The sequence below is a fragment of the Manis javanica genome, chromosome 1, assembly GCF_040802235.1.
Source record: "Manis javanica isolate MJ-LG chromosome 1, MJ_LKY, whole genome shotgun sequence".
Lineage (NCBI taxonomy): Eukaryota > Metazoa > Chordata > Mammalia > Pholidota > Manidae > Manis > Manis javanica.
In genome coordinates, this window is record NC_133156.1 from 184,906,695 (window position 1) to 184,932,724 (window position 26,030).

General features: G+C 45.6%; 1 protein-coding gene across 4 annotated transcripts in view; it reads right to left on the minus strand.

Moving 5' to 3' along the window:
* ARHGAP25 (Rho GTPase activating protein 25) overlaps positions 1-26,030 on the minus strand; it is a 79,630-nt gene that overhangs the window by 18,995 nt on the left and 34,605 nt on the right. For 2 of the 4 annotated variants that reach the window (XM_017654761.3, XM_017654760.3), the window contains exons 2-4: positions 23,764-23,963; positions 16,085-16,172; positions 11,562-11,678 (exon numbers count right to left, since the gene is read on the minus strand). In XM_017654761.3, coding sequence (XP_017510250.3) covers positions 11,562-11,678; positions 16,085-16,172; positions 23,764-23,963 — 405 coding nt within the window. Of the gene's footprint in view, positions 1-4,754; positions 4,996-11,561; positions 11,679-16,084; positions 16,173-23,763; positions 23,964-24,948; positions 25,102-26,030 lie in introns of those variants that run through there. The other 2 variants (XM_017654762.3, XM_037022163.2) reach the window with 2 other exon arrangements.

Below are 26,030 nucleotides of genomic sequence, written 5' to 3' on the forward strand. Positions count from 1 at the left end.
TGGGTGCTGGGGAGGGAGGGAGTTGGGTGTGGAAGGAGCTGAGCAGTGGGTCTTTGCACTCCCTGCTCCCAACCAGATCTTCCAGGCTGTTGTCTGTTCTACTTACTGCATTTCAGTGAGACTGTTTAGTTAAATATTTCTGTGGCTACAATTTGAAAGCTGGGCTGGCCCTCTTTAGGCTAGCATGCCCTTCATACCTTTCTAGCCAGACTCCTGGCCATGCCCCCCAAAGCCACCTTCCAGTGACGTCCCAAAGCCAACAGCACCTCCAGTCTTTGTGCCCTTGGACTGTCAGTCTCGCTGCCCAGCCTGTGCATCTCTTCCTTCCCTGTTTGCTAGAATCTGTCCTTCTTCTCCTTACTCAAATACTGTCACTTCTGCCCAGCCTTTCCGGACCCCAGCCTGAGAGATTCTAGTCCTACTCTGTGTACCCTTATGCCTTCTTGAACAGCCCAATCCCTTCCCATACTAAGATGTGATTATCTGTATGCACCCATCCTTCTGCCCAACTGTAGGCCCCTGGTGCTGGGAATACAGGGAGCCAGGGTTAGCTAGGCACAAGGTAGATAGTCAACTAGTTTTGCTGAATTACTTAATGTATTATTTCATCTTTAAGCAAATGTTTTCTATGATTAAGATAATCTTGGCATTTCTTTATTTTAAACACTAGTTGAGCTCTCCTCAGTAGATGAGCTCAGATTCATTCTAACATTTACTGCCAGAAGCCGGCCATGCATAATGGGCCAATACAGATAAGAGAATGTATAGTTCTTGCTGTCAATTAACTTACTATGAGTAGGAAAATGAACTGGCTGCATGCAAAGTAATAAGAAACAATTAGAGATTGTCAATAATGATATAGAATTAGGTTCTTATTTCTCTGTGAAAGGAGCTGGACAGATATTTTCACCAAATTGGAAGGAAGTGATTGAAATGATCTCACTCAAAACATATGACCATGTCGCATTTGTAAAATTCCCTCTGAGGGGTCCAGAGAGGGGCACTTTAAAGGGAGAGGCAGATGTGTCTCAGAGCAGTTGAAACATGGGCTCAGGGGGACCACTGAACCCTGACAGGAAAAGACACCCCAACATAGCATTAGGATGTGCACACGCATATCAGAGCTGTCAAACATGAGCTCAGTTTCTGAGGTCCCAAGGCAGACCCCCAACTTTGCAGATCCAGAATCAAGCTCTGCGTAGCCAGTCCTCTCACTTTTATTCTCATCTGGGTCACTCAGCCTTGTCCTGTGTTCATCCCGTGCTCACCCCATGCCCCACACCAGTCATTTCCATGTCACTCTCACCAGGACACTCATTTCCCAGCACTTCCTGTCCTCCATTACTCCACGCTGACAATTCTTGCCATCCTCTCCACACTTACATCAGGCCACCGGGAGCCAGGAGGGAACAGAGCGTCCCATGTCACGGAAATTTACATTTGCATCTCCGTAGGACCACTCTGCTTGGGCTCACTGCCCATTGCCCCCTTCCCCATCTCCTCAGGTGGAGGACAGTATGAGCGAAGCCCCTCACCTCCAGTCCCTGCTTCTCCTGTCCTTCTTCCTCTTTCTGTCTATATGTCTGTCTGCCTCTCCACTCTCAGAGCAAACAAGCCCTGCCCTTTCTTCTCAGGGGATACTTTCTTGAACTTTGGGTCCCTTCCCTTTCCACATCTTCCAGGACTCCACTCCTGTTTCATATCTTAAATTTTCCTCTTTCAATTGAAAGAGCCCACGTGAGATTTATTAAAGAATAACCTCCTGCCCCAGCTCTCAACCAACCAGTACTTGCCTTTCTTCTCTTCCCTGGTGCATTCATGGAACACACGTGTCTGCTGCAGAAAGGCCCTCTACCCCTTACCACCCTGCTTTGGTTATCATTCACGTCTCAGCCTCTCAACTCATCCTGATCTGGTTTCCTTAGCCTGCGTCTGTCCACCCAGTCTGCTCAGTAAAACTTCTAGTGCCCTCCTAACAGTCAAATCTGACCTATGTTCATTCCATACTTCACTGATTTTCTCTGAAGACTCTGATGGCGTTAATTCTCCTTCCTTCTCAAGACTTTCCCTCCAACATGATTACAAAACCACCGACTCCGATTTTGCTCCCACCTTCCTGCTGGCTCCTCTGCCCTCCCCTTCACTCTGCTCCTTCCTCCACCTGTTCCTTTCATGTGTCTGTCCTGGCACTCCAATTTGGGAAAGGTCATACAATTCCAGACACTGGGTATCACTTGCAGAGGAACTCATGAATCCACATATCTGGTCCAGATCTCTCTCTCTCATCAATATCTCCACCATTTCTTTCCCTTCTTCTCTCTCACCCCTCTACTCCATAGTCCAACATCTAATGGCAGTTCTCCCAGTGTCTTCTCCAGTCTCATCCTACTGCCAACATTCCCAAACCACTGCATCTGTTGCCTTCTTCCCGGGCAATAGCTTCAGGCAAGCAGTCAAACACCAGCACTTTCCTAGGCACTAAGAACACAAGGCCATTAGCACGAGGGACCGGCACTCAACTAACCCAATCAGCAAAAGTGTGAATTACCTGCAACACCCTTTTTCCCCTCTGAAGAGACCAATACATTCTGACACCTTTTAAACCATCTTTCTTCACTATTCTCTCTGCTGTTGTCAAATTATTGTAATGATTTCTTCTGTAACTCTGCCTCTTGCAAATTCTTTCTATTGGAACTCACAAAATCATTCAGCAAATACAGATTGTGGGCCAGACTCTTTAGTAGCTGGAAAGAAGAAAGAATGAAAAATGGTCTTTGCTTTTGAAAACTCTCGAGCTAACGCTATTCCCCCTGTCTCCCCAAGTGGAAACCTGATCTTCTTGCAACCTGAGCTCAAATGCCTTCTCTTCAGAGGGAATCAGTCACCCCCTCCCCCGGGCTCACAGAGTTCCCCATATATACCTCTGTCCTTTCACTTCTCATGTAGTTTCACGATGATTTATTTACACATCTCTCTGTGCCACTGGACTGTGGGCTCCTCAAAGCCAGACAGCCTGTCTGGCTCACCATCTATTTTTATTTCCTGGCATGGAGCCTGCACATGGTCTGGCCCTCACAGAGCTGCTACCTGCTGTCTCCCATCCCTGCCCCTTCTCTCCTGAATGAACTCTGATCAGCACTTCTCCAAACTTGCTCTTGTCAAGATCAGTGGCCTTTCCATTTTTAAAATCCAGGGGCTAAACTGTCAGTCTTCATCTGACTGTTCTGCACCATGTGACAGAAGAAATCATTCCCTCCTTCTGGAGACCCTTCACAGGCCCTTGGTACTCCCGCCCGGTTCTTCATTTCTCTCGCGGGCCACATCTTCTCAGCCCTCTTGGGTGACCCCTCCTTTTCTGCCTATCCTCTCAATACTGGATTGTCCCAAGCCTTCCTTTCCTCATCTGCATGTACTTCTTCATAATCTATGACTTTAAATAGCGCCAATATACTGAAGACTCTGCAACCAGTCAGAAATCAGTCTTCAGCCTAGAAATCAGTCAAAGCTAGTCTCTCCAACAGCAATGAAAAACGGCCACTGTGTGCTCTAGAGACATCAGGACCAACAGGTCCCTTCTTCCGTGAGAGGAAGAGTGCCCTGGTTTTCCTCGGTTTGTCCAGTCAGGCCTTGTCACTGTTCATCCCAGATCATGTATAAGGAGCCTGGAATCCACAGTATCCCTGGAAGCCCAGAGACCCAGGCCTGAGTCAGTCCTACCTACCTCTGACCTCTGGGTCCTGGCCACCACCCTCTGATCCTGGGTGGACATGAAGTAGCCTAGATGTGGGCAAACAGATGAACTGAGAAATCCCAAGGACACTAGGGAAGGAGGCAGACAGCAGACAGTGGTGTGGGAGGTGCTCTAAGACCACTCTCGGCCCCAAGGACCCCAAGGGGCAAAACCCAGTCTCCCCTCTGTGCCAGGCCTTGCTGGGGTGCACACACTCCTCCAGGGCACTCATGCCCTACTGCTCTTTCTCCCCCCTGCCCACCAGTCACTCACTCAGAACTGCTCATCACTTTGAACCAGTAGCCATTAACAAAGACAGTTTCATTTTAGGTACAAATGTTAATCAATCAATTAGGATATTTACTGTAATGATTACAATAATTAATACATTCAATTAATTAGGCTAATTTTATGATAGAAGTACCCTAGAAGCTTTCATGTATGCCTGCAGTTAGTCTCATAAGAACCCTCCAAAAATAGATATTATTGTTCCATTTTACAGATGAGACAACAGAGGCTCAGATTAGGAATTTGGGTCATGGTCATATTTGACCCATGATTCTAAATTCAGTATTTTAATCCTCTTGTTTAAAGCCAGTGGAATAAAATACTCTAGGTGAAGTTTCAGACATCATCAAGTCTCAGGGGGAAGAAGAAAGGGGTGGGGACTGTGTGTCTGCTCACAGGCCATCCTCCATCCTTACTTCTCAAGCCTCTCCCCAGATTTACTAGGAAACCCAGGGACACTGGGTTGGTCTGGGGAAATGAAAATGGAAGATTAGCTGTCACCTCCTCTCTAACTTCACCTCTCCTTATCATCACTAGATTCAGGATCAGAGCCCCTCCCCAGCCGCCCCCGGCCCAGCCCAGGTCACCAGGAGGGCCTGCCCTGCCCCTTTCCTCCCCGCCCACCCTGGCCCTGTTGGGCTCAGCTCCGGGGGCCCCATCCCTACAGGAGGGGAAGGGTGACTGAACAAGGTGTCTTCTAGTAGAAGATTTGGATCATAAAATAGGGAAGAAATACCTTTCTTTCGGAGCTTGGGGGTTTTCCTCCTGAAATTCCAGCAAAAGAGCAGTGCCAGGGCAGGAAAGCCACAGCCCAGTTCCCACCCTGACATCCTGGGAATATGAGGCATGGTGGGGGCCAAGGAATTGCAGCCTCTGCGCAGCCAGCCTCAGGCCTTCTCTCCTTCCCAAGCTGGAAAGGCCATCCTCTCTCCCTTCCAGATCAGCACATGCTTGTAAACACCACTCAAGTTCTGACTCCAGCACTAAAGCCGTAGGATCTGTCGGCACCTGCCTCTGGCCCTCCCTTCCTCCTTCCTCCTTCCCCCACCACTTCCCCTCCCCACTCACCTTTACACACATGACTCTGAGCTTTTAAAGAGTGAGCATAAAGCTGTCAGGGCCCTCAATAAAAATAAGTACCTCCTTTTACTTAGCAGCTTATTGTCAACTGCCATTCAAGGGATATCATGGAGATGGGTTAAAAAAAATAAAAAATAAATAAACCCCCCACACAAGCCCTTACCAACATTGCTCCATATATCAAAGCATTTGGCAGGAACACAGGATTTCACTTAGTGTTGATGAAGCCAGCCCCCACTGCCCTGAAAATGCTTTCAGAGTTGCATGTGGCTCAGTCAAGCCTTCAGAGAAAACTATCTTGGAGGTGGGTTGTTGCATAAACTGAGAGGATTTCCCCCCTCCTATTGAAATGATTTTGCAAATAGTGCAGCAACCCTACCAGACATGCCTAGGAGACTTGAAATGGACTCTTAGCATCACAGGGGGACAGGCAGAAGCAGGGAAGAGTTGTCTGGAGGGGCCCTGAGCAGTGTGATGCTGCCAGTGTCTATCCCTCCCTTCACTCACAGGCCAGAAATTGAGGACTCAGCTTTGATATCGAATTCACCCCCATGTCCCAGCAATGTTACCTCTGAGACACTGTGGAAATCTCTTAATATCTCTCCACTTCCACCTCCACCACCTGGTCCAAGACACCATTGGATGAAGAGTAATATCTTTAACAAGGCTATAGTTTTCACCTTCCTCTCACTCCAGAACCTGATCTCCTTTCTGTCCCAGGATCTTTGCACGTGTGATTCCTCTGACTGAGATGTTGTTTCTCTTCTACTTTCTCTGCCTAGTGAACCTCCCACAGCCCTTCAGATTTAAGTTTAATCACCACTAGTTCAGCCTTCCCTGATCTTCTAGGCAAAGATTTTTTTCCCCCACATGGCAGCACAGGTTTTTCCTTCTTGGTACTTTTCAGTTGTAACTTTATGGTCTTCCTCGGGGTTTTGATTCCTTTGTGTCTTCTACTAGACTGAGTTCCTTGAGAGAGGGGACTTTGTCTTTTATTCTCTTCTCTCTTTCTCTCTCACTGTTGTATCCCAGTGCTAGCATAGAGTCTGGTGTGGGATATAAGCTCAAGAAATATTGTTAGTAAATGAATAAAAATAAGTATCTGGCTGGTACCAGTCAGGATCTGGGAGGGAGGGGAAATGAGGGAATTAATGAAAGTATGTAAAAATCATTCCTCTTAATGTCCAGTTAGCTAGAGAAAGAACGAGCATGTGTAGAATAACAATGAATCACAGAGACAGCACATCCCCATAGGTTAAATGATGCTGTGGATGAAGGGTGCAGAGAACTTAAGAAATGAGGGGAGTAAAAGGAACCCAGAGCATATAACAATTTGATATTTATGTATTCTGTGCCTAGTGCTGGCAGACACACAAAGACACTTAAAACATGGGACCTGCCCCAGGGTCTTAACAATTTGGTTGTGTGGAGCCGAACTATACACAGTTCAGTGCTCTGCTTATGTACCCACTAATGGCCTGAGAGCAACCTCAGAGGCCAGCCTCCAGGAGGAGGAAAAAGCAAGTCCCAGACTGAGCAACAATTTGCAAGGTGGACTGCCTGCTCCCTGGGGACTGGACAGAGACCAAGTGTCCATGTGGGGACCCAGGGGAGGCAAAGCCCTCTTCCTGGAAGGGAGAGTAATTTAGAGACAACAGGCCGCTGCGAGCCTGGAACAAGTCCCCAGAAGTGGGGATGTGATTGCCTCTCTCCCATTTCTTCTACTTAAATTGGGAAGACCTGGAACTGCCTTCAAACTTCTGGGGAAAAACTAATTCAACCTTTCCAGCTAGGCTCTTAGAAGGTAGCAGAAAAAAGAGATAAATTGGCTGGCTAGGAAGGAAAGGGCTAGACCACCATGGTGCTGCTCTCCAAGGTGCCATGCTGTGATTTATAATAAGAAATATGTATTTGGTCTTCCACCCATTTCCTGGTACAGAGCTCCTAAAACTCTTGGCATTTCCTGTGATGACGGTGATCAAGGTGCCTTTTGTTATGTTAATGGGTGACCTGTGAAAGCCCTGATAGGGGCTGGCTGCCTGTGGAACCACCTTGTGATTAGAGGGCTGGAATTTCCAGTCCCACCTCTAGACCTCTGGGGAGGAGGAGAGGCACTGGAGAGTGATTTCAATCACCAACAGCCAAGGATTCAATCAAGGCTATGTAATGAAGCCTCCATAAACACCCAAAAGGACACGGCCAGGGAGTTTCTGGGTCGGCGCGCACTGGGAGATGTGGGGAGAGCAGCGTGCCTGGGGAGACCCGGAAGCCCGGTGCCTCTTCCCCAGACTTTGCTCTGCGCACCTCCTCCAGCTGGCTTTACCTGATTTATATCCTTTTATAATACACCAGTAATCCAGTAATTCAAACTGATATCCTCAGTTCTGGGAGCCACTTTAGCAAATTAAAAGAGGAGAGCTTTCGGACCTCCAATGTGCAGGGGTCAGTCAGAGGCATAGGTGATAATCAGGACTTGGAATTGGCATCTGAAATGTGCACATGCATGAGAGGGGGCAGTCTTGTAGCACTGAGCCCTTAACCTGTGGAATCTGATCTATCAGAGTTAAATTGCAGGGCACCCAGCTAGTGTCCAAGAATTTCTTGGACATTTGGGGAAATGCTCCTCCCACCCCAACACATACTGGAGTTGGTCCCAGAATCAGACAAGGTGAGAAGAATGTTCAGAGGCAGCTGTGAGGTGGGAGGAGCCACCGGGAGGAAGTCAGGTGTGCCCTGGGAACAAGGTGGGCCATCTCTCCCGTCAAGGGAAAAAGGGAGCCAGGAAAAGGACTGGGACAGGAAGAGGCCTTAGTTCTGCTAAACAGTCACTAGAGTAACTTCTAAAATTTACAGTTGTGTTTCATTACCAGGGGCATATAGATGGATTACAGGGGCCTGCAGTTGAATGCAACTGAACACAAAACTGTTTTGTCTGGACATTTTTCTGGCAAGAGTTTCCATAGTTCTTACCAGATTCTCTAAGGGGTCTACAGATTTTAAGAACTTCCCCAAAGCTCACCATTATCATGCTTGGAGGAAGATTATTCTAGAGGGAACAACCCATTTACTGAATTATTTCCCAGGTAAGCTGACTGTCATTTGCCAGAGGAGAGCCTAGGGGAGTTGAATACAGTAACTCAATGGGAAGAAAAGACCATTCCTTTGAACCTACTATGTCAGGCATTGTTCAGATTCTGGGATACAACACTGAACAAAACAGAGAAAGAAATTCCTGCCAAGTAGATTGAAGCTTTCCTTCTAGTAAGGGAAGACCAGCTATGAACAAATGAGTAAAATACATAGCATGTTAGAAAGGGGGTAAGTGCTAAGGAGAAAAATAAAGCAGAAGAAAGGGATAGGGAGGGCGGGAGGAGGTGTGAGTATGGGTGGCAGTTCAGTGTTAGATGGGATGATCACGAAAAGGCTTACTGAGGTGACATTTGAACAAAGATCTGCAGAAAGCAAGGGACTGAGCCACGCAGCTAACTGGGAAAGAAGATTCCAGACGAAGGAAACAAGTGCAAGGGCCCTGAGGCAGGAATGTGCGAGGCTGTTTGGGGTAGAGCAAGGAGGCTGGAGAAGCTGGAGTGACATGAGCATGGGAGGGAGTTTGGGAAAACAAGGTCAGAGAGATAATGGGGGGCTGGAGGGGCAGATTATGCAGTAGAAGCCATTATAAGCTTTTAATTTTTTCCTCTGAGAAAGAAAGGAAGCTCTTTGACCTGTCAGGCTTAACAGGCTCACCCTGGCTGCTCTGTTGAAAACAGACTATGAAAAACAAAGATGAAAATGTGCAGATAACTTTAGAGACCATCACTGTAATTCAAACAAGATAGTGTGGCTCCTCAACCAGGCTGACAGTAGCAAAGGTGGTGAGGACCAGGCAGGTTCTAGAAGGAAAAAGTCATAGAAAGTTTCACGAAGGGCTGGAAAGAGGCATCAGTTACATACCGCCGTGATTTCCAGTGTTTGAGGGGGCATGCTCTGCAGGTCTGGTAGACCCAGATTAGAGGCACTTTACAGGCAGGATCATGCTGTGGCAAAAGGGAACCGCCTACAGAGCAGAAGCCCTGGCGCTACCCCTGGACAGCTGGGCCCCTTGAGCTGATCATTTACTTCCTCAGGACTGAAGCTTGCTGACTTAGAAACAGGAAGATCAAATGTCTGATTTGTCCTGTGGCTTCAGTCTGGACTCTGCTGTCTTAAGTGCCTTGTCATCCTGAGATCTATGATTTTGGTTCAATGAGAGGCTTTAGAAACATGTGAAATACCACATCAGAGCCCAACCCTGTTCTCTGAATAAATACATAGTGCTGCACTCTTATTTCACCTCCCTTGGACTTTCCCCTGTCTACAGGATTTAAGCTTGGCTTGCTTCTCAGTTGGTGGCTTTGAGGTGGGGTGAGGGAGAAATCCCCAAGTGGATTATGACAGCATGTGGCCATGCAGCATGGTGAGGCTCAGCCAAGTGCCATACAAGGCACAGGTGCTGTTCACAGTGCACCAGCTGCATGTGAGTCAGAATGGGTGCATAATTAGGCAATGTACACTACCCTTGACAATGCAGATGGTCAAAAGCACCAGAGTTGAGGCGGAGGAGGGAGGGAAGCAGGAAATGTCAAGGAGGCTCCCAATCTCATAATCCAGTGCAACATGGAAGGTCTCAGTTAAGAGCATCCATGTTGAATGGCACATAATAGAGTTTTAATAAATAAAAACCTCACCTTAGGTTGATTAACACAGTCAAAAAATTTGTGTTTAGAAATTGGGAGATGGTTAATGAAACCCTGCTACTCTTTTTGTAACAGGATGCAGCTGCTTAGAATGACTGCGGCAGGCGCTCTGAGCCTGGCTGTCCCCTCCACATTACTTCTTTTCTTGCAAGTCCCACTGGGCAGGTTACAAGCTATACACCTCCCTCCCTGTCCAAGATCCTGTGTCTGCAGGTAGACTCCTGACCCAGCTGAGCAAGATCCTCTTCCTCAGGAGTTTGGAATGGGGCAATAGGGGCTAAGCTCAGCCCCTGCTCGTGCTCAAGCGTTAAGTACAGGAAAGCTGGGGCTGGTGCAGAAGCATACAGGGCAGGAGTAAGTATAAGAGGTCTGCTAACCAGAGAAAAACAGACAGGCATGCAGAAGGAAGCAGAGAGAGGAGCTGCACGGCCCCAGAGACACAGACAGGAGAAGCTCAGTGCTGATCCTTCAGTTCTTGGGCCCAGAACCTTGGGTCTTTTTGACTGTTGTACTCTTGGTTTTTCTGAGTGGGTACTGTATCTATCCTTTGTTGCTTAATATCATTGGAGGCAATTTCTATTCCTTATAACCAAACAACCCCTGAAACGTGCCAAGTAAGATAATACAGCAACATGGAGAAATGCTTAAGCCATAAAATGAAAGGCATTAAATTATATATAGTATGTGTTTCATTCTGAGACATTACACTCACTTTATATTAATTGTATTCTGAGAAATTATATATTTATTCTGAGAATAAAGGAATGTCTATACGAACACTGGCTGGAAAGAAAACATAAAAATACCTCTTGTGGTTTTAGGGGTGATTATGTTCTTATATTTTTTCAAATATCTACAAAATTATTATGGCGCACATAATTTTTAAAGAAAACACTGCACAAATAAATAGATATATATAACATTTGACCTATAAAGGCCCCCTTGGGTGACTTCCAAAATAACAGGTAGTACAGTTGATAAATAATACTATATTATGCAGTTATCTTGAAGTTGGGACAAATAAATGTGTTCCTAAAAAGTTGAAGGAAAATGGTCACTTTTGAGATCTTATCCATATCTGTTCTTTTGCATTTTTATGAAAGAAAAAATACATCTGGATTCACTTATTTGTTAATTTCAGATATTTCTTCCCATCAGTTTTTCATACGCAAGGCCTCCCCTGGTCTGGAATTTAACCAGTTTCCCAGAGAGCTCAGGCACTTGAGTCGTGTCACCCAGAAAAGTGCTTACCCTGAATCCACCAAATACCTGCAAAACTCCCAACACAATTCCTGAACCTCTTCCAAGTCTGACCAGCCCGGTTCTGGACAGCAGCTTTACTCTCCTGTGCTGATCAGCCTCATTTAGCTTCCAGCATAGCTCTTGCATTCAACCCTCTCAGGTCCCACAAGCCCCATAAGCCTGCTGCGGAATGTGAATGCTGCCAGGAGTGAGAGCACACCCGCCCAGAGATGAGGCAGGACTGCCTCAGGGCATCACATGCATTTGCGGATGAGTGCAAAGGGCTTGCAGTCCTTCCAGCTAAACTCGAGTTTGCGGCTATCACCCAGGGAGGGAAGTAGAGGCTTGGCAATGAGTATGACCTTGGAGTTGTCCTGTGGTGGTCTCCCCTGAACTCTGTTCAAGGAAGCATCACGTCTGCAGCTACTTCTTCCCCATGCTTGAGATGTCACAGACACCTGCCCACGAAAGTCTGCAGGGGTCCTTACCTCCAGAGGGCACGCCAGCGACTCTCCTAAGGAATTTAACCCATTCCTCCATCTCGGCCTGGGAGCTGGCCATGAGGACATAGGAGTCCTGTCCTGTGCGATTCTGGTCCCATGAGGCTGGAGGAAGAAGGAACACTGATGAAGATTTAGAGTGGTAAGGGGCTGGAGCGAGGGCAAGAGAAGGAAAGTCAAACCTGAATTGTTTCTTGGTTCGGTCAGCAACCAGTCAAACAATGCAAAAGCATTATCTGTTTACCCTCAGTGAAGCTAAATATCTATGCCCCCTATTGTTTTCGCTGAAGCTCTAATTCTATTGATAAACCATGTACACAATGGTTGGCTATTGGGATGACTTGAGCTGAGATCTGCTCCTGTGGAAGACAAAAGCCTACCAAAAAGAAAGAGAAAGTTCAAGGAGGGGAAACAGGATCAGCCCGTGCAAGTCTGAAGACTTCAGTGCACGGCAACAATCCTGGGTACTTTCCTAAGCTACCCCTGAGCTCAGTTGTGGGGGTGGGGAAAGAAATGGCAGGTGTAACTCAGGAGGGAGAGACAATAAGCACATAGGTGCCTCCCAGAGATCACTGCTCTCCTGACTGCATAAAGGCGTTGCAAGTGGTAGGTTCTCAATGCACAGTTGATGGGCAAATGAAGTTTGTTAGGACTTTCTTGACTGTTTTCACTTTAAGCCCATGATTATAGACAGACACAAGCAGTGTTTCCTGGGATGGTCTTATCAAGTGGACAAAAGGGTGGGGGGAATGACAAGGAGACCAAGAGAAAGAGAGAAAATGGTTAAAAGAGAAAAATAGGGAGCAAGAAGGAGAAGAAGAGGGAGAAGGAGCCCATCAAACACAAGTTTTAGGAAGGACAAGAAAATAACAGACATCGCTTTCAATCACAGGATACTGTTAAGTTTCAAAGTGTCTTTGTCAGCATCAACCCATTCTTCTCACAATGTCAGGCCATTTCCCTCAAAAAGAGCCTGTTCTAGTGCTCCAATTATGCCCAAACCTGTATTTTCTGGCATGGCAACAAAAGACTTCCAAATTCCCTTTGTTTATGGTCTCTTAAATCTACCTTAATTATCAGTGAGCCCAACTTCTTTTATGCTTTGGGATGACCTGATTCTGCATCTACTTTATCATCTGGTCATTAGCTCTTCTGACAGAAGGGTCAGTCCATGGAAGCCCTGGCCATTCAGGAACATCCTGATAGCTGGGTATTTCCAGAAGTAAAATGGGAAGTAAAAAGTGCACAGGGAAGGACTTAAGAATCCTGTAGGACTCACAATATCCCTTTGAAATAGAATAGGGCTCTAGTGTCATTTCCATTCTATAGATAATGGAACTGAAGCCCAGAGATGAACAGGGACCTGCCCATTGGTAGTAAGTTACTGCCAAATGCAGGGCAAGGCCACTGGTCTTTCTCCCAGTAGTTTCCAAATTGCTTCCAATTTGATCTTGGTCAAAATTTATCTGGTGTACTTCCCCACCATGCTAACACATGGTCTACTGTGTTATCAAGAACATGCCTTTTCAGTTTATCCTGATTCCTAGGAGTTCCTTTAGTTTCACCATGGCTATCCCATTGAGAAACGTTCAGCTCTCAAAATATTCCTGAATGGCCAAATGACTCAGGTCAGAACTGATGACTCCTTAGCAAGATGGATTCAGAGTCATGTCATCCCAAAGGGTAAAGAAGGTGAGACTCAATGATATTAAGATAGGCTCAAGAAACTAGAACCAAAGGGAATTGGAAAACCTATTGCTGCCCTACAAAAAAATTGTCTGGGCACATTGGGGTGATAGGATTGGCTGTCTTTCAGGATAATTGCCTGATATGCATTTAAAGCCCATGAACGGCAACTCTCTGCCCTCAGGCACATGCTTTCTGAGATTAAACAGTCTCTTCAACATGTGTCACCCAATGGCTACTTCCATTTTAGAAAGTAACCTCTCTTCTTTTCTTCCCAGTCTAAGGAACTCCTATCCATCCTTCAAAACCTACCTCAAACGTCATCTTCCCTAGGGGCCCTTTGTTAATATGTCCTTCTCTCGCTGCAAATTCAGTGGGGGAGATCCTATTCTAAATCCTTAACATCCTGTCTTTAACTTCTATCATGGCAGTAGGGAAATTATCCTGAATATTGGTTTCCTCATCATTTCAATTGAGGTAGTTATTTAATATGTCCAAAACTAAAACCCTGATCTTCTACCCAAACCTTGGTACAAGCACACATCTCAGCAAATCCATCTTTCCCATTGTTTAGGTGAAAATCTTGGAATCAATTTTGCCTTCTCTTTCCCACATCCAATCCTCCAGTAAAGGAAGACCTCTCTACATTCAAAATAAATATGTCCAGAAATCAATTATTTCTCACCCCCTTCATTGTTACTATTTCTGTCTTGGATAATTGTAATAGTCTCAGTCAGCTCTCTGCTCTGGCCTCCCCTTTTTATTCTCAACTCAAAAGAGTTTTAGAACATGTCATTTTACTGCTGTATTCCATACCTCCCAATGGATTCCCATTCTTCTAGCACAAAAACTGAACTTAGAATTGCCTACAAGTGTCTGTAAATCTGACCAAATCTCCTGTTCTTCTTCCCATCATCACTCTACTGTAACCACATTAACTCCTCCATGTTTCCTGAACATATGGAATAGGCTCAGAAACTTTCTTTTTCTGTTCCCGTGCCTGGAATGCTCTTCCTTCAGCTGTGCCCTTGGCTCACTCCTTCAGCTCCCTCAGATCTTTGCTCACAGCTCACCTTCTCAGTGATGCCTACTCTGCCCCCTCTACTTAAAATGACAAGCCAACCTCCATCATCTCCACTTTAACCAGCACTTTCTCCCTCTTTCTTTGCTTTAAATTTTTTCCCTAGCACCTGTCCCATCATAAAAACTATACACTTCATTCATTTATTCAGCTTGTTGCCAGTCTCTCCCATCAGACTGTAAGCTGCATAGAGGATGTTTCGTTCTTTGCTGGATTCCCAGTTCCCCCAGTAGTGCCCAGCTCCTAGCAGGTGCTCAGTAAATTTGTTGCAACATCTCAAAAGGTAGTATAAGAATTAAATACAACATATGCAACAGAAGGAATAACCCCCCTATTCTTAATGATTCCCTTTGTAGAGGAGAACAAAGAGTTCTGTTAGAGGTAAGTAGAGAAAGAGAAACTTGCCCTAAATTTTCACCTGCCCCAAATAAGAAAAACAGTATAACTACAATGAAAGTCTTCTCTTGGCCTTTGTGTAACTGACACTGGGGATCACAGGGACAGGGAGTTGATTAGGAAGGCCGTTTTCTATGCCAGCATTGGTCCTGGGAATAATCTTGCACAAGAGGATGACAAAAAGAAGAACTGAAAATTCTCTAAATCATAACATAAAAGGTCACCTCACTTCAGGCTGGGTGAAGCCTTGGGAGACGATGGCAACTTTAAGAAAATGGTTCTCTACCTTACTATGCTTTAGAATTGTTTATCTTTATGAGATGTGCATGTGCATATACACACATGTGAATCTGTCCAAGAATTCCTAGTGGCCCAGAATCCTCACTGTCATCACCATTGTCTCAGTCCATAGATAAAGAAACAGAGGCAGGGGGAAATTAAGTAACTTGATCACAGTTATATCAATAGCAAGTGGACAGGTTAGGATTTGGACCTGGGCAGACTGGCTCTGTACTGGGCACATTTAAGCTCTCTGCTACGCTGCCTTCTCCACCAAGCATCTTATGCACACTGCTGTCCTGTGTAAGGAGGGAGCTCAGGGAAGTGGTGCTCACGGCACTTGTGGCCTCCTGCTGTGTCAGCACTCAGCAGCTGCCTGGCTACATAGCCGACCAGCAGTCCTGGAGTTCCTGGCAGTGCTGGAGCTGATGAAGGAAAGCAGGCAGAGGCAGCTGCAGTGCGGTAGAGTCACACCAACACAAACTCCCCTGGAGACAAAGTGAGGCAAACACCCTGGCCCCAAATTTGTTCAAGGAGGGTAACTCCAATTAGGAAGAGGTACCCTCCAGCATGCTGCTGATATGTGCGATAGGCATATCACAGCCCTGGACATGGCTAAGTGCTCTGTAAATTATAGCCATCATTTCTTCTTAGACAATGTTGAACCATGTGAGACTGTTGACCATTGACCATTTTTGAGCTACCAAAGCGGCAATTTCATGTGGCTCCATTTATATTTTAACTGTTCATCTTAATGTCCTGCTCACCTTCAAAACTGAGCTCCTTTGAGGGAGCAGGGATGGTGTACATCCCAGGTCTGTGTCCCCATGCCTAGCAGAATACCTGGCTCCAAGCAGGCGCTGGTGAAATGCTCACAGAGTTGAACAGAATAAGCACCCACTTAGTTCACCTGCTGGTTAAATGAACTAGTATAGTTTCATTAACTATATACAGAACTACTGGGCATTCTTATAAGGTTGCTTGGTTGGTTAGTTGACAGACTCACTGAATATATAGTCTGCCTTCTGGGGAATGTAAATGCACCTGTGTCCCACCTTTTGTTGCCTACCTGGGATGACTTCAAAGACAAACTTCCCCCCTTCTTCTGGGTTTGTGGCGATTTCCTTGATCGTACTTCCTGGTAGATACATGCAACCCTGAAAGATTAAAAGCCAGCCCTTTAAGATAAGCACCAATTTTTATCACCTGTGAACTAAAATTAAGTTGAAGGGCAGATAGGATAATGATGGGATGGGGGAGGGGGAGGGCCATGGACACCGATTAAGTGGCAGCTATCTGACAGCAAACTAGGTGCCCAGAGAGAAAAAGATAAGGCCCTGAGAGGAGAATGAGCTAAGAGCGTGCCATCACTAGTACCTGCCTCTTCCCTCTTTCCAAGCACCGACTTCCTGGCCAAACCGGACACCTGATCTTTGTGAAGGCAAAGCTGAGCCTGGGGGAACCATACTACCCGCCAGGCTGCCAGAGGGGCATTGAGGACTGAACCATAGGTAGACATTCAAGGGGATGGGGTTCTCAGTAGCTGCAAGAGCCACTGAGCAGCACACTCCAGGGGTCTGCCCCTTTGCTAAACACTGTGAATACATTATTCATTTAGTCCTTCCGGCAATCCACCAAGAGAGGTATCATTATGCACATTTGCCAGTGAGGTAACTGGGGATCAGAAAAGCTGTGTAATTTGCCCAGTGTCACAGAGCTAGTAAGTGGCAGGACGGCACTTCATCTCAGAAGTAAGCTCAGAACCTGTGCTCTTCACTCTCACAGCTGAAGGGGGGTGGGCACCTGTCAGCTGAATGTCCTCCGGAAGCGGGGAGGAGGATCTCGGATCCATGGCGGGGAGTGAGGATACAGTAGGATATGTGACCTCCTGTGCATGAATACGTCATCTGAAAAATAAGGGACTTCCACCGTGCGTGTGCTGACACCTTACCATCTACAGAGAACTGTCACTAGGTCTCATTAGCTCTCCACAATGGCTCCATATCAAGAGCATGGCAAGATTTACCTCTTCCACTTCACAGATGAGGAAACCAACACCTGAAAGTCTAGGTGACTGCACAAAGGGACACAGTTCATTTCTACTAGAATTAGTTACTCATAATTTACATCTCCCTGGCTGTCGGAAGTAGCATGTCTGATTCTGAGCTAGTAAACATTTGTGTCCGATTATTTCTAGAACAAAGTGTGGATGAAGAGGATTGGCAACAGAGAAGCTGTAAAGGCAAAAGGCTTAGGAGCATGAAATGTCTAAGACTGAGTGTGAAAAAGAGGAAGAAGAGAAAGAGGAGGAGAAAGGGGAGGAGAAAAAAACATCTGTCTACCAAAGAGAATTCTGCTTTTTTTCCCTACATTTTTCTAACTTTACTACTTAAAAATAATGTCCATCTACATGGTCCTCACCATCTTTAAATAAAATCAATGGCTTCAGAAAAAACGCCCCTGAAATTATGCCACTGGGCTGCTTTGCATGAGCTGTGGCACCAGAGTGAAAGGCCATGGTATTTTTCGGCAGGGGGAGCACTGCTTGGTAGGAAGGGGAAGAAGTGTAATTTCAGAGGTAGCTACCTCTCCTAAGTACCTCTCTAAACTATTATGTGATATCCCAAATCATTTCATCTGAAAATAATAAAAATAAAGTGCAAACCATGTAAATATCATTTGCTGAGCAGTTATAGGTTCCCTGCTTTCCAAAAATTCACATTACATCACTTTGCTTTTACAAAAGACCCACATTAGTACTTTTTTCCCTAATCAAAAGCCGAAGAGAATGCTCACTCTTACGGAAAATGGCAAAAAGCAAAAATAGCATTTTCAGCATTTGTGTTGCAGCGAGCCATTGGAGAGTCAGTGCACGTCCCAGCCGTGAGAGTGGCACCTCCAAGCTCCTTCCCTGAGAACCACACTCAGCAGCTGGGCGTTAGTTAGGCTGCCAAAGCTTTGATCTGTGTCTGGGGCTATCTGTGCTTTATCTCCATTTACCTTGTGTATCCGTTAGTAAGATGTGTCCTAAGGTATCAGAAAAGCCTAAGAAAGGTTACTTTTGGGGTCTGGGAATGCTGAAAATGTTTTCCGCATGAATTAATGGTAACTACTTCTTTGCTTTATGCCATTTTGGCTAATGAAGTTTCATAGGAACGCTGTACTTTTGGACAGTGGGAGAAACGTGTACAGGTGCCAGGTGCTCAATGCCCTGAATACACTATTACATCTAATCTTCGTAAGAACTCTAGGAGGGATGGACTGTTACTCTCCCCACTGGAGAAATGAGGAAGAAAGGCATAGAGAAGTTAATTAGCAGATCCAGGACCACAAGGCTAGTTACTACAAAAGCTATGATTCAAACCTCCAGCGCTGAGATTCCAGAATTACAGATTTTACTTAGAAGTCTCACAGGGTTCGACTTACTCACACCAAGACATAAATGGCAAATTGCAAGTCTTCCCTCATTTTGTGCATGAGAGCCTTGAGCATCATAAGTGAAGAGAGGAGTGTGGGGAGGGGAGGGGAGAGTGGTAAAAGAGACACTGGTGGGAGAGGGGGTGGGAGTAGGGGTGGGCACACTGATGGGGAAGGAGGGATTGTCCCCATAGGAAAGGGCCCAAGGCCACTTCTGCCTGCTTCACAAGTTGTTTAGGGTGGACTCTGTACAAAGGCAGAGACGGGGGAGGTTCATGCTGGAAGCTCAGTCTCTGGCACGGGGGCAGGGCAGACAGCTGGGGTGACGGTGTACTGGGACTCACTTACACCAGCTCGTGAGAAGGAACTGTTATATTTTTAGGAACTCTGTGAACCAGCTGTTAAACACAGTCATTCTTAAAAGTTAAATTATATAAACTGACAGTGAAATATTTTATATTAAAAATTAAGGTAATTATATTCAGAATTCATCACTTCCTAAGTATTTACTATGTAAATAATTTACAATTATTTCTCTTTTGTGGTCATTAACATCTATATGCGTGGCAGAAATAATATACGACATTGTGCTTACTGCTCATCTCAGGTCTGCGCTCAGTGATGTCGCCTTGGTGGCTTGAATCAGCCATGCTGGTGGTATTCACACCACAGAACTTGGCAAATGCTGCATCCAAATCCGCCCCCACCACAGACAGCCATCTGTTAGACCTTTACAGACACACCACTGAGAGACAACCACCGTGATAACTTCCAGAAGGCGCGGAGATGAGACATGGGACAGTTAAGCTAAGATTGTCTAAAGCCATCACTGTAGCAGGGACTTGAAGGCAATTTGCTGAGGTTCTGTTTTAAACAACTTCTCTGACCAGGAACCTTTTGGAATGGGTTACATGAAGGTAGGTCATGGACTTACAGAGCATTATGCTGTTAGAGCTGGACAGACCTTTCTGAGAACCTAGAGAAAAAACTGCCTGGGCTGCCTTCTCTCAAGCCCCAGAGTTCCCGGAAAGTATACACAGAAGTGCATCCTGAAGGATTTCATAATTTATTTAATCCTTCTCCTCTGTTGGATGCTAGGTTCAATGTTTCTCATTGTCTTATTTCTGCATATGTCTTGTTTTTGGATAGCTTCTTAAAACCAGAATGACAGGGTGCAAGGTATGATCATTTTTGGCCCTTGGAAATCTGGTCAGTGCCTTTCCAGAAAGTTTGCACCAACTTACACACACATCACCAGTGTACAGTGTTTAAATCTGATTGTTCTAAGATTATTGGAATGTTTCAGATCTTTGGGTTTTTTAAGGATAAGATGTATGTGTGTTCTTTTTAAATTTATAATTTATACTTCAGTTGTAGAAAAATTAGAAAGTAAAACAAAAAAGAGGAGAATTTTTAATTTGTGCATGACTGCAATACTCGGAGGTAACAACTCTTAACACATCTGTGTATTTATTTCCCAGCCTTTTTCCATAAATAGATATTCATCATTTTTTCCTTCATCTCCTGCTGTGAATAGCATTTTTTTGGTTTTGTTTTTCAAAACAGTAATATTAAGGATCTCTTTACACATCAAAAAGTACTAATTTAGGGCATCAACAGGTGAATTATTTTCTATTGCATAGATCTATAAAAGTTCCCTGTGATAACTTAGCCCCTACCATCGGGCACTGTTTTCAACATCACTATTATAAACACCACCATGGTGAAAAGCTGTACAGATAAATTCAATTATCTACATCCATCCTGAGCCTCCACTTAGGTTGAATTCCTAGAATTAGAAATGTAGCGCCAAAGAGTTCGCATTTTTTTTAAAGGAACATGTTACCCTCCAGAATGGCTGTAAGGATTTTCATTTCCACCATTGGTGTCCTATTCCCTAGTCTTTACCAACACTGAAAGTTTCTAGAAAGTCTTTGCTAATTTGATAAGGGGACAGTAGTGTCTCATTAGCTTACAATTATTATTTAATTATTACCAAGATTGAACTTTTTTACATGTGCTGACTGGTCATTTTTTTCTTTGGTAAATTGTCTGTTTGTGTCATTTGTTCATATTCTATTGAGGGAATTAAAATTTTCTTATAGATTAGATAGAATACTTCATTAGAATATTTGCTTACCATATGCATATACACAATTTTTCTTGTTTATTATTTGCCTTTTTACTTTATTATGTTGGTTTCTTAAGGTACATTTGTGTTTATGCAATTAAATTAGTCTTTCCCTTGTGCTGTCTTTGTGGCTCTGCTTAAGAAACATACCTGCCTTCCAATGATTATGCAGATAACTACATTTTCTTCCAAGATTTTTATGAACTCACTTTTACACCTAAGTTTTTAATCCATCCAGAGTCATAAATGGTATGAAACAGTGTGGAAATACATCTTTGCATTTCCCCAAGAATTCAGCTCATGTCTTGAATTTTCATTTCACTTCTAGATATTTGCATTGCCTATGACTCCCACAAGAGTAAATGATAGCTATTAATAAAATTATTTTATTTTGAATAGATTTTTTTCTTTATCTTACTGAAATAATTTGGACATATGGAAAGTCTACAAGGATGTCCATTTAATTGTTGTTAAAATAACAGAGACATCAGCTCAAATTCTCAACTAATTTACAGTAGGAAATTAATTAATTAAATTGTGAATTGCCCATACAATAGATTATTTTGCCACCATTAAGAATTAAAATGTAGAAGAATATTTAATAATAAGGAACAATGTGCGTGACATACTGTTAATTTTTAAATTAAAGAACATTATATGAATTTTTCATTTAGAACAGATGAATTTTTTAGTGTGTATATACAGACAAAACTGGGAGAAGTGAGGGCTTTGGTGGCTATTTCTGGCTGTTGGATTATTTTCTACTCCGTGCTCTTCTCCATCTTCCAAATTTTCTACCTTGCACACATACAACTTTTGTAATCAAAATACACATATCCATATAAAGTAAAATGTTCTAAGAAATTATCACTTTATTACTAAAAAAATTTTTAAAAATCTTCTTTATACCTGAAATGAGTATTGGATTTTATCAAATGCTTTTTGCAGCTATTTAGGGGTTTGTGATTTTTCTCATTTGACTTACTGATCTCAGTCTATTGATCTGGTGTATTGTATTAATAGATTACCTAAAAAATAACCCATACTTGTCATCCTAGAAGAAGCTTTATCTAATTGTCCCAGGTTCATATAATCCTGAGAAAACTTTGAGTTTCTTCCTCCAGAAGTAAGGGAGGGAAACTAGGACCTTCAGTGACTTCTCTTAACCCTTAGACATAAGTTTATGCTTTTACAAAATGGTTTTTTATAGATGCTTCACGTCGTTTGAGCCTGTGACAAACGCAGGCCGGGTGTGATGGTCTCATTTTAGCAAAGAAAGAGAGGCCCAGGAAAAGGGAATAACAACGAGGTCAGACAGCAGTAGAGTAGGAAAAGAAGACAAGCTTGGACACACCTCTCCCCCTCTTCCCCCTTGGAAGTAAACCTCACCAGGCTGTCCTGCTGGTGTGAGGAGGCTGTGGCATTAGTGCCGCCCCCTCACTCTCTGCTGATGGGAAGACTTCCTGCATCAGCCAGTAATGCCTCAGTCACCACCGTCCCAGCCTGTCCTTGCTTGGCTCTCACAGGATCTGGGCTGTTCACAAAGTGAAGGAAGTCTGGTTACCACCCACAGAACACTGGGCAAGAGCCCAGTCTGCGGTGGGCTCTCTGGCCCTTCTCCAGCCTCTGCTGGGACAGACGCTCACAGTCCTCAAGTGGAAGCCAAGTGTAACCAAGGCCTGCTGATGCACCACAGACCCTCATGTCTGCCCTCAAAGAGAACTGCCCTCGTTTGAAATGATTGTCTCATTTCTTTATATATCCTGCCATCCACCCCCAATATCCTCACCCTTCCTGGGGCTTTTCCTGGTTCAGAAGGTTCTGTAGTCTGTCTGCCTTAATAAGTTCCCTCTGGCCAAGCCTGTCTTTCCACCTGTACAGACGTGAGCTCTGAGTAGGGTGACAAGTCGTCCCGGCTGCCCTGAGACACAGAGGTCATACTTGGGTCCCGAGGTGATTGCTAATAGCACCAAGCACTCTCATGCCCCATCATGGCCAAGAGGAGTCAATGAGGCAGGAAGAAGAGACCCAGGCCCCAGATGTAGGATCCAAGCCCTCTCTGGCCCCATCCACTCCATCAGGAAATCCTGTTTGCTGTCATTTCAAAGCATCTCAGGAATCTGATCATTTTCCTCCAGCCCACAACTCCCACTGAGATTATAAACAAGACAACCTCTCACCTACATTACCCTGGTGCCTCCTCCCTCTGGCCTTGAATCTATTTTTTAACACAGTAGCCAGAGCCTTCATTTTACAACATAAGCCAAGGAATGTCCCTTCTCTGCTGGGAAATTTGCAATGCCTTATGAGGGCCTATAATGAACTTTGCTATCTGTGTCCCAACCCTTGGTCCCCGCCCTGCCCTTTCTGACCTCATCTCCACTGTATCTCTCATTCCCTGGCTCTGCTGCCCCCACACTGACCTCCTTTCTATTCTACACATCAGATATGCCCCACTTCAGTGCCTTTGCACTGGCTGTTCCCTCTGCCTGAAGAGCTCTTTACTCAGAGATCTGCCTAGCTAATGGCCTCTCCTCTGGAGTCTTCATTCAAATGTTTCCCTTTTCATGTGGTCATCCTGACCACTCTTTTAAAAATTGTAACACCTCCCCCAAACGTCTGATTCCCCCTTAACCCAGTGAATTTTTTCCTCATAGAACTAGTCATTTCCTGACAAACTGCATACTTTCCTTACATATGATGTTTATTTTCTATGTTTCCCCCCATCTTCTGAGCTCCACCTGGCAGGGATTGTTATCTGTTTTACTCCCTGGACTATTTCAAGTACCCAGAACAGTGTCTGGCACATAATAGATGCTCAGTGAATATGGATTGAGCAAATAAATGAAAACCCCAGATCGATTTCCCTGAACCCAAATCCACTCTCTTTGAGCCCTCATCCTCAGCATCACTATCAGGACCATGTTGCCAGCCTTGATGTACTTAGAGAGCCGTGTTTAGGGAGCTCCACCGTGCTCATCCTGGGCCTTCCTGGGGGAGGACCACCATGCCGTATTTGCAACTAAGTTTATGTGTCTAGAAAATGGTGAAGAGGAGAGAGGGAACTCTCCTCCGGCGATGTGTGTCCAGTCCTGGTAAGAAGGCCCCTGTGAGTTCACGTGTGATCTAGGTGTGCCCCTGCCTCCTGCATGCCTGGGGTGGAGAGCCCTGGCCAAGGGGACAGACCGCCCAGCTGGTACCTGTGGCTTCAGGTCCTCTTCGTCCTTGTAGTAGTAGAGCTGCCGCGCCCTCAGCACAAAGTATTTCTGCTGCCAGTTCTTCACGATGGACCTCTGCTTCTTCAGCCAGCCCATCTTGATGGGTCTCTCCAGCGGGTTGGGGGTGGACAATGGGTGAGAGGCCGCCATCTGCTCGCCAGTCATCATGCTCCGTGAGCGAGCTATGGAGAGGAACAGACCGGCAGACTGACTGAGGGACATGAAGCGGTGGGTAAACAGTGTGCGCCCCGGCGAGAGAGCAGCCCCAACGGGGCCGAGGAGCGGGGGCCGCCCGGGCAGGTCCGGCTCAGGAGGCCAGAGGCCTGTTAGAGAAAATCCCCCGTGACCCAGAGGGGCAGCCGAGGGCCCCGCTCCCGGCGTGGGCCAGACGCAGACTGGAAACCCGGGCACACGCAGGCTGGCCTGCCGTCAGCCCCCTCATTCTGCAAAGCGAAACACTGGCTGGAGCCTTCTGAAGAGGAAGTGGCCGCTGCATCTGACAAAAGGTGCTTCCTTTTTCCTGCGTGGGAGTCAGTATCCGACAAGAGAGAGGCGAAAATAATGCCCTGCTCTGAGGGTTCAGGGTGAGTCCCACGAGCTGCCGAGGCAGCCGGAAGCTGCCGGGCCCTCTTCCAGAGGAGCCCCTCTGCCCTCCCTGCCAAGACGGCCCTCCCCCAACGGACCCCGGGGGTCCACGCGGCCAGCGTGCAGGAAGCTGGCACTGGCCGGCCTTCCCTGCCCCGTGTCCCTGAATGCCCCGTTCCCTGCCCTCCGAGGGTGTTCACAGCCCGTTATGGAGACCAAGAATCTCACTGTAGCTGCCTCGCTACTACCCTTTCAGTAGGGTTGTCACTCCCATAGCGCTGGCAGCACACAAGCATTTGAAAGGAAAATGAATCCACCAACAGAACCAGAAACAGAATTTGAATCCAGACCCCAGCCCATGGCATCCTAATGCTGACTTTCGTTTCCTCACAAGAGCTCTGCCAGTCCCTGGATCAGGTCCAAGAGTCCCCGTCCTGCCTTCCACCAATTCAGCCCCCTCCTTTCCTTCCCTCCACAGCCCTGGGCGGTCTGGACTGTGATCCGTGCTGCACATCCTCAGAGCCTCACTTTTCCTTCCCAACCGGTTTGGCAGAGCCCTAAAAACACGTTGGTGCTCCTTGCCTTCTCCACTGTGCACTGTGCTCCACGCCTGCCAGTCCCGAGTCTACGCAGAAGTCTCCATCCTATGATCCGTATTCAGCTTTCGTCAGCCCCCAGACCACTCACAACACAGCAAACCGGAGCCAAGTCCTCTCTTGCTGTTCCATCTGAACTGGCAGAAGACCAGTTCTTCCTTCCCTGTACCCTCTTTGACCTTGGGTAAATTACACAACTTCCCCGAGCCTCAGTTTCCTTGCTTAAACTAGGATAATAGCCCCTACTCTGTGGAATTGTTCTGAAGGCTAAACAAGCTAACATATATAAACCACTTAGCACAGTCCCTGGTTCAAGGGAAGCAAATGTTATTCATTATCTTTATCAACAGAGGACTTTACTTCCTACTGCAAGGATGGAGGTCATCTTTGAGAGCTTCCTAAACTCCCCTCTTAATTTTAAAATGTCACTTCATCATCAAGTTTTCTCTTTTCCTTCATTCCTGTATTCACTCATTGAATTCACAACTTTTTCCATTGCTTTCTTTCTATCTTCTTCAATGCCTATGGTTTTCAACTTTTATTTACATTTTTTAGATACTTTCAAATACCAGAATTTTATATGGTGTTCCAGACACTTTCTTCTACCAAGTACTTATATCCAGAGTTATCACCCTATTTATATGTTTCATCTTTCAGTCCTGTGTTGCTGTCTGGAGAGGACTCTGCCCTAACTGGGTCCCCTGGCCCTCACAGGGCTCTGTGCTCCTGTCACATACTGTTATTCCCAGGTGCCAGCTGGCAGCCACCCTTCACCTCCCACCAGGGACTGACATGGTCATACTATGTCGTACACCAGGGGGCAAGACCTTCTCGATCGACCTTCTGTTGGACAGACATCATCATAAAAGTGCGTATGCTCAGTTGAAGTAAAAAGTAATCTGACATTCTGATGCCAAGTTAATGGCATGCTTGCAAAGAGTTTGCTTTATATCAGTGTGTCCTGGCACCCCAGTTAAGAATTTTATCTTGGATCTTGCTCCTCAGTTAACTGTAATCTTCAAGATCTTCTATCTGTAACTCAAAGAATAACCATTCTATGGCTGATCA